This window comes from Zingiber officinale, chromosome 7B, assembly GCF_018446385.1.
Source record: "Zingiber officinale cultivar Zhangliang chromosome 7B, Zo_v1.1, whole genome shotgun sequence".
NCBI lineage: Eukaryota > Viridiplantae > Streptophyta > Magnoliopsida > Zingiberales > Zingiberaceae > Zingiber > Zingiber officinale.
This window is the reverse complement of record NC_055999.1, coordinates 119,372,708-119,381,684: the sequence shown is the minus strand read 5'-3', so window position 1 is coordinate 119,381,684 and position 8,977 is coordinate 119,372,708. Positions and strand designations below refer to the sequence as shown.

Sequence of the window (8,977 nt, the reverse complement as noted above, 5' to 3'; positions counted from 1 at the left end):
TCAAATTCGCTGCAAACAGTTACAAAAGCAAGTTCGAGTTTTTAGCGACGATATTGTCGCTAACCTTCATTTTTTTAAAAAAAAATATTTGCTGCATTATCTGAATACACATCTACAAACTCATACAATAATCATAACTCTAACAACAATATTCACAAACTTATACAAATACTAACTCAAATAATAAACTCACAAACAACTCATACTTCATCAAAGTATAATTCACAAATCTAGCAACATTTACAAAAAAGAGATACAAGTACTCAACATCAATGTCTAACATCAAGTAACATAACAAATAAAGTACACAAGTAACAATCCGAATAAAGTACAAACAAGTAACAAGTTCAAAACATCAAGTTCACATCCAGAAATCCACAACATCATAGTGGACCTAACTTGCTAATTGAACTTTGGTGTTTGCTAATTATTCTTGAGTGGATTCAAGTTTTTCATGTAATACGGTGTTAGTTGATTTGCTTGAGGAGGTGGCATCTGAAGAAGTGGACTTAACTGGCTTTGGCCCACTTCCAAGTCCTCTAATGTATCCCGAACGAGTACTGAGGACCTAATACAAGTTTCAACATATTTAAAAATAGCACATGATTGTTTAATAATTAGTAATTATGAAAATCCTAGAAAAGAGTAACAGCATGTCATGTCTGATGTTTCCTCATAATCTTAACAGTAAAGCAAATCAATATTGAGTGATAATCTAAAAGCCTCAGATATAAGACAAGAGATACTTCTATGGATGACATTGACAAGTATGATAAAGTTGAGCTTTCTGTGTTGCTTTGTGATGATAATTTTATCCGAAAGATAAATAAAGAATGGCGGGATGTGGATCAGGCTATTGATGTTCTGTCTATGTCCCAACATATTCCTGAGCTAGACCTTTCAATTGTAAGATGTTGTTGACCTCTTTCTTGTTGGCTATGTTATCTTCTTGTTTGTTTAATTAGATTTCTCTCTTTTTGTAGCTTTCATTGGGTGATGTAGTTATGTCTCTGGAAATAGCTACCAAGCAAGCAAAGGAAAGAAGTAATACACTTATCGATGAAATCCGAGTTCTCATGGTTAAATAGATAATTACTTCCCTTCACTCATGGGTTCATTTTCTGTTCATAGCATATATGTTGTATTCTAAGCACACGAAGTTTTGTTAGACATTTATTGGCTTGTTTTGCTATTCACTATCATTTTAATTCCCTAGACATGTTGAAATTGTTGACACGTTGAAACTGTTGGACATGATTACTTGTTGAAACATGATTTTAATTCCCTAGACATGTTGAAACTGTCGGACATGATTTTAATTCCCTAGACATGTTGAAACTGTTGGACATGATTTTAATTCCCTTTACCTCTTCAATGCATAACAACATTCTAAATTAACCCACTCAAATATTGAGTCCTTAACCTCTAAAGATATGACTAAAAAGAAAGATCATATAATATATTTTGGATGTAAGGAAAAGATAACAATCTGTATGGCAGAAAGATAATATAAATAAAATTTATGTGAATAAAAATTTTAGTATGGCAGGAAAGTATAAGAACGAGTATCGCGGACCTGATCACAAACTGTATACGCAATTTTTACTACATTGATGATCTCTTCTGGATTTTGTGTTTGAATACACTCATCACGTAGTCTCACCATATCATCCTAGAAAAAATAACATGTTAAAAATATCATAAAAAATAATTATACACAGTTAAGAACAAATTCACTAACAAACAATATATGAAAACTATAAAAGTAGCACTTACACTATCGTAACTATATTGAATGAATGATTTAGAACCTCCACGATGGTTATATGGAAGTTTCCCTCGATTTTCAGCATTTATGGTAGATCGTTTCTACAACACAAAATTTCATATAAATAAAATAATAGTTATAGAACAAATAATTAAATTTTTATATAAAAAGACATTTATTATAGAATGAGTTACCTGAAATGCCTCAGATTCAAACAAAACACACATATAGTCCCAAACAAAGCACTTACACCATCGCAACTCTTATAAATAAGTTTGATGATAAGTTTTAATGAAATTAATAAGCAACTTACATTAAATAACTTAAATAAGTCAGGATTCTCTTGATTCTTTTGACTGTTCATGTAAAGAAAGACATGTCCTTTGGACTATTGTCTCAACTTCAAAATATTCATCTCTGATGTGAATAAAATCCTATATGGTCTATAGTTCAAATAGGAGTAAGCAGAAATATTTGATAATCCTCAGGCAAACTAGAAAAATAGATTTGAGTCAACCTAGAATTTTAACTATTTCAAGTTTCAGCTCAAGATTGAAATATTTAAAGTGGTATTTGGATTTTGGTTTTAATTAAACTTTCAAGATTCTGAAACCAAAAAAAAAATAATTGGAAACTCAAAAACTAAATGGAATACTTTTTTTATTCATATCTAATCTGACTATTGTTGAAATTTCTTGATAATTAAAATTAATTGGGTTGGATCAAATTTTCCAAAAATCTGACTTGACCTATTAGGATTCCCACTTCTAATATGGATCCTATCTAGTAAACATGTCATCATAACAAGTATTTATTTTCTGTTTTCTTGCCTGATTTTATAAGGCTTTACACGTCAAGAATCATCATTCCCCATATTCGTATATAGATCAATGTTCCAAACTCTTTGCAATGAAGATAAGATGACCATAATATTTTAGCAAAGTAATGAATGAAAAACAACATTTATACTTCATTTTAATGGTTTTGAAATATTGCAAAAAAAACAGTATAAATCCAGTCATTTTCAGTAGATGAGAGGTGCAAAATATTTATATGGATAGTTGTTGAAGTATGCAAGACAGTAGTAACCATATGTTCCCTTATCAACTGTTGGTTCACTAGATACTTGAAGTACATGTGTAACTGAGACAACCAGTAGAAAAAGTTATTAGAACTCTTGCTCAGCCATATTAAGATCAAGTTTTTCACTTCATGCCTTGCTAAATTAATGTTGTAGCACAAACATTATTCAAATGGAGAGAAAAAACTGATATATTGAAAGTACCTTTTCTCAGAGCGGGAAAGAAGCAGAGGAGGAAAACCTGAGCTGGGTAAGAGCAGAAGTCACCGGAGCCGGAGCAGGATTCGTCAAACAAAGAAGATTCACGGCGGCGTCGGAGGAGAAGAGATGGCACACCCAAACCCTAAAATTGAGGCAGCGGCGGAGGAGAAGAAGAGATGGCGCACCTAAAACCTAAAATCGCGGCAGTGGCGGAGGAGAAGAAGAGAGCGCACATGGAGACAGCGAGCGGACGGAGAAGAAGAGAGCGCGGAGAGAAGAGAGCACGCGGAGGAGAAGAAGAGGATCGCGACGCGGAGGAGAAGAAAAATCGCGGCGGATTTGGGAAAGATCGCGTTGGGGAGAAATACGAGGATTAGCGGCGAATTCTATAGAATTCGCCGCTAATTCTTATTATTAGCGACGAAAATATCAAATTCGCCGCTAATGGTAATATTGGCGGCGAATTTGCAATTTTCGCCGCTAACATATTAGCTGCGAATTTTTAATTCATTATTTCGCCGCTAATAATACAAATTAGCGGCGAAATTATATAAATTCGCCGCTAATAATAAGCTTTTGCGGCGAAATATCGGATTCGTCGCTAATCCGTATTTATTCACACCGCTAATATTAAAATTTTAGCGGTGAGTTTGATAATTTCGTCGCAAATATAATGACCTTGGGAAAAAAATATTTTTTAATATTATTATTTGCGACGAAATTGATTTCCGTCGCTAATAGTCTATTTTTGCTACAAATAATTATTTCGTCGCTAATATTTCGTCGCTATTTTACTATTTTCTTGTAGTGATTGCTCCATAAGACCAAACCACGTGACCGACAATATGAGATGTCGGTTAACATTCTATGACACTTTAATATTCTAAATGATTTTTTTTATGATTTTAGTATACCATATCAATATTATAAAATTTTATTGAAACATCTCCAATGATTAAAGTTCTAAATGAAATTTTTTATGATATAATTCATAGTATGTAGTTGCATGACTCCATACATATATACAAAAGAACAATTTGAGTTTTCATTACTGTTCTTGAACTATAAATCTCAAATCTCAAATCTCATATCTACAATGGTTTAAACTTTTTTATACGAATTTTTTATTTTATAAATCTCTCACAAACCTTGCATTAGAGATCTCTTAGTATCTTATAGAAGCCAGCTAGCTAATCCAACATTGTACATTTCTACTACTGCAATATGGTTCGGCCTGAACCGATTGAGAATTAAACCAGACCAGGACGAGGGGATCCGATAGGTCCATCTGCGATGCTGAGCTAATAACAACATGTCGCCACCAAGCAAAAACCGTATTGGAAAAGTGTGTCATTATGAGTACTCATCAGTCGCGCTAGATTGAATCTAGATCTAGACACACCCATCATTGTTAGGTAAATAATTAATTTGGCGGCCAATGATTTCATAATAGAGCGAGATTGGATCGTGCTTGCGGCTGATGGAACAATATCACTCTCATCTTTATGGGGATCGCAATGGATGTGCTCATCAATCTTACTTGGCTCATCAATAATTTGTGACCTAATTTTACTATTATCTTAATACTCTCCTTCGATGGTTCTTATGCTCGAAGGAATTTTTTTTCACATTGCCATTTTGAACACTAAATATCATGATCATCATCATTAACGAGCAACAGCATTAGTCTTTTATTGTAGAAAAATATAGAATTAATTAGGGTTGACCATAATCACTATCACTTGCATGAGTACTTCATGACGCCAGGGATATGGATGGTGGAGAAGTAGAGCTCCCAGTCAACGTGCTTGGGGTCAAAGTCAAACATGTTGACCTCGCAGTCAACTCTCGGCGCCATGCTCCTCCTCAGCCCTTCCAAGTTCTTATCGTCGAACCTTCAACCAAAAGCAAAACGTTTGTTAAAAATGTATGCATCGAGTGAATCGATTATCTTTTTACCGCGCGAAGATGTGAAGTTACAAGTGTGCAAGTCATTTTACTCGATTGAATGAAAAGATTTATCGAGATATGATACGCCTACCGGCCTTTGAAGAAGACATATGGTTGGTAGAGGTCGACTAGATGCATTCCGAACTTATAGATCCGGTTGAGCTTCTTGTATTCGCTCGCGAAGATGGCTCCGCCCGAGAGGAGACTCACAAGGTGCATTAACTAAGTAAATAAATTCATCCATGAAAAAAGATTTAAATTAATTAGCTTCTAATAAATGATTTCTGAAATATAAATATAAATATATATATATGATATTTTAATTATGAAAAAATTATAGTTAAAAATAACTAATAATTTTTCTCATCAAAACTACTTCAAATTGATTTAACATTAGTCAAAAACTACTCTAACCTAATTAAAATTATTTTAATATTAATTAAACTACTTTACTTTACCTTTATCAAAACTACTGCACATAAAAAATTAAATTTCTATTAAAACTGCTCCGATCCAATCATATAAATAAATAAAATTAAAGGAATTGTACTTTATTTTTTTATTTTCTCATTCAATTACATTTATTAAATTGTACCACTGTAGTATTAGATTTGTACTTAATTTGTACTTATTATTATTATTATTATTATTATTATTATTATTATTATTATTATTATAAACTGACCTCTAGAGGGAGCTTGAATCTGAGAGCCATGAAGGCACGGAAGAAGAACATGTTCTTGAACACCGGCATCCTCTTCGTCTTCCTCGTCTTTCCGCTCTTCGTCACGCGAGGGTTCTCCAGGAAGTATCGGAACCCGCACTGCTCTATCAGCGAGAACGCCACCGGGTTCCTCACCGACGACCCGACGTGGTAGATGAACTCGCCCCCTTCTCCCGCGTGCGCCGCCATCGCCGCCGCCATCGCGTTCACCACCATGTCTCCCGGTATCTGCACGTCCGCACTCAACCTGTTCGACGATATGCCAATACCAAAAATAAACATAACAAAGCTCAAGGACGATCCACCACTCACCACGTCGCTGATCAGGTCCAGGTCTCCGAACAGGCACGACAGCTTCCCCTTGGCGTACCCAATGATCAGGCTGTCCACGGTCCTGATCCATGTCATGAACAAAAATCTATATTATTAATTTAATTACGACAATTATCGTAATTATTTTCTTTCTATATATATATTCTTAATTTACTTTACCTGGTTCCCTCGATCCAACCAGGCAGGGGCTCTCTGAGTGTACTCAGTATGATGGTCGGCCGCAGAATGACCAGAGGCAGCTCGGCCGGCCGCAGATGCCCGAGGACCATCTCGCCCATCGCCTTGGTGAAGACATAGGTGTTTGGCCACCCAAACAACTTCGCTCTTCATTCAATTTGGTTCATCAATAATAACAATAACAATAACAACCAAGTCTTATTCTAATTTGTCGCGACTAATTAGCCGCGACTTACTACGATAGGAAAGCAAAAGAGATGCATTACCTTTTCAGGCCTAATTCCTTCATTGCTTGCCTCTGGGCTGCTTCAGTGACATTGGGATCGGCTTGCAGCTCCATCTTCCTCGTCTCCGCCAACTCTATTTCTGCCTCTATGTCGAGATAATGATCGGAGCCTCCTCGGAGAGTCTCCCCCATTCCGAATCTCTTCTCCAGTATGAGCCCGCTTTGTTCTCCCACCACATAAGCTGCAGGCTCGGTCGATCGGAAAATCAGTAACAAACTTTTACCTTGGAGCATGAATTCAGTCGACTAGACTACTACCGGTGGAAACATGAAGGAGCATTTCCAGTTTCGCGCACCGTCTCGCGAATTCCAGCACACGCTTAGCTCCGAGCACGTTTATACTCAAAGCGACATCGTATCTACATTCAAAGCTTGTTCATTTAGTTTAACGAGTTGTTCAAGTTTATGATTGTGGATGATCACCTATCGTAGAAGTTCGTGGTGGCCGCAACATTGACGACGATCTCGACTTCATTGCACAATTTCTCTTGGAGATCGGGGTCTTGAATCCCCAAATTTGGATAGGTGATATCCCCGGCCACGGGGCACAGCTTGCTCGCCGCGAACGCCGGGAACCCATCGCCGTGCTTCTCCTTCAAGATCCTGAACAAATCCTTGTCGAGTATCTGGAACAAAAATTAAGTCAAGATTCGTCTTACTCCGATGGTGGTGCTGTTTTTCAAAATCAATATAAATTTTACCTCATTTTGCAAGCGCTGCTGTGCGGCCGATATAGCGTCGGCCGCCCTGATGAGAAGGAAGAGCCGCTTCACTTCCGGCTGGACCCTCAGCAGCTTCTCCACAAAGACTGCATCAACAAGAAACAATCAATCAGTTTTGAACACAAAGAATTATAATTGCATGAGAAGTTCAAAGCTTGCTTAATTACTCTTCGCCAAAAAGCCGGTGGATCCGGTGATGAGGATGCTCTTCCCCTTCAAGAACTCCAGAATTCTAGTGCTGTCCATCATCATCGTGGTCGTTGTCGTCGTCGTCGTCTAGCTCGCAGTTTCTTAGCTTCAGGAAAAGAATCATAGCTGCTGCTTCAGCTGGTTCATATATATATACACAAGCCAAGCTCAAGAAGAACAAAACGGCACTCTTTTTTTTTTAAACAATATTACTAAAAAAGGACAATTCATTTTTTTAAATTATTAAAAGAATACTTATTTATAATTTTTTACTGAACACATTAGGGTTTGTGTGTGTTTTTTAAAAATAGTGTTTAATTTGTATTTTCTATGTCTATTTTTTAAAAACAATAGATAGCTTTTTCTAGAAAAATAAAAAATATCTAAAAATTATTTTCTATTTTTTAAAAAATATGCTTTTTCATAAAATGAAAAGAAAAAACATGCAAATTTAGTTTTACTATGAACTGGACATTCGAGAAGAAAGGAGAGAAAGGGAAATTGCTTTCTAATGAAAAAAATAGAAAATCATAAGATATTGAAAGGGTTTTTCCCCAATTTTCAGTAGGTATAGTTTATAAAATTACGATCCTATTAGGATCGAACAACATTATCTATATCAGTATGCAACAAGTTATTTAAGTTGTTATATTCTTGATTTAATCCTCAATTATAATAAATTTATAGAAATTTTTCTTTCAAATGAGATGTTCAATAAGATCAACTGAATTTATTATTTTTTAAAATACTCCTTTATGCTTCACCTTAGAGCGATTTTACGGAAAGCTAGCGACGCGCAATGAGAATTTGGCATAGCTTTCTTAGAGCATTTTTTTTTTTATCAAAATGAGTTAATTTATAACCATTTTGATCAAAATAACTGATCATGTAATCTCTCAAACATTCATGGTTCACTTCCTAATTACCAATATTGGAATGACAAACAGGGTATTTTTTGGTTAATTTTTTATTTTTTTTAACCAAAGATAGTTAATTCATAACTCCTTAATTTAATCAAAACAGCTCTAACATGATATAATTTTAATAAAAAAAAATAGCTCTAGAGCATACAAAAAATAATGATAAAATTAATAAATAAGGTATCCTCTTGATATATAATCTTTTTTGGTTGAAAATGAGGTATTTTTATAATGCTAAAAAATACCTATCTAATTAATTAATTAACTAATTTATCTATTGAGCAATATTTAAGAGTTGGAGTACAAGCAAGAACAAGAATACTTAATTAATTAAGCATGGATGGTGCTACGTGGGGCTTAAATTGAGATAAACTTTGTTCTTGCTTCCCTCAACCCTCTCTCAGAGTTGGTAACTAGATTGGATTCATTAAAGAAAAGAAAAAGAGAAACACTTAAAAACTTTGAATTTTGAGAGAGAAGAAGAGAAAAAGATTTAGGTCATCCATCTTCAACTCACTTTCACCAAATCAGATTAGTCTATGATCTTTGTCTCAAATCCATGAAGAACACCTGGATTGTTTCTTAATGAATATTCCACCCATTAGACTTTCACAAAATATAAAAAA

The 8,977-nt window shown here is 35.0% G+C and overlaps 1 protein-coding gene across 2 annotated transcripts; it reads right to left on the bottom strand.

Annotated features, from left to right (window-relative positions):
• Positions 1-4,602: 4,602 nt before the first annotated feature.
• On the bottom strand, positions 4,603-7,541 carry LOC122004812 (probable fatty acyl-CoA reductase 4). 2 transcript variants are annotated; one of them, XM_042559640.1, is made up of 10 exons: positions 7,410-7,535; positions 7,222-7,328; positions 6,944-7,146; positions 6,779-6,879; positions 6,501-6,702; positions 6,217-6,381; positions 6,037-6,118; positions 5,686-5,952; positions 5,092-5,222; positions 4,603-4,945 (listed from the first exon to the last, which is right to left on the bottom strand). In XM_042559640.1, exons 1-10 carry the CDS (start codon positions 7,492-7,494, stop codon positions 4,789-4,791), a joined length of 1,500 nt encoding a protein of 499 aa, XP_042415574.1. In that variant the 5' UTR covers positions 7,495-7,535; the 3' UTR covers positions 4,603-4,788. The 2 variants fall into 2 exon arrangements, with proteins under 2 accessions (XP_042415574.1, XP_042415573.1); XM_042559639.1 differs by having other exon boundaries at positions 5,686-6,118; positions 7,410-7,541.
• Positions 7,542-8,977: the final 1,436 nt, after the last annotated feature.

Excerpts from the sequence above, each read along its gene's own strand:
- LOC122004812 (XM_042559639.1), bottom strand. The coding sequence starts at position 7,494 with ATGATGATGGACAGCACTAGAATTCTGGAGTTCTTGAAGGGGAAGAGC. Across the intron at positions 6,880-6,943 it reads ACCACGAACTTCTACGATAG|ATACGATGTCGCTTTGAGTA; the intron begins GTGATCATCCAC and ends CTTTGAATGTAG. Across the intron at positions 4,946-5,091 it reads TATGTCTTCTTCAAAGGCCG|GTTCGACGATAAGAACTTGG; the intron begins GTAGGCGTATCA and ends TTTTGGTTGAAG.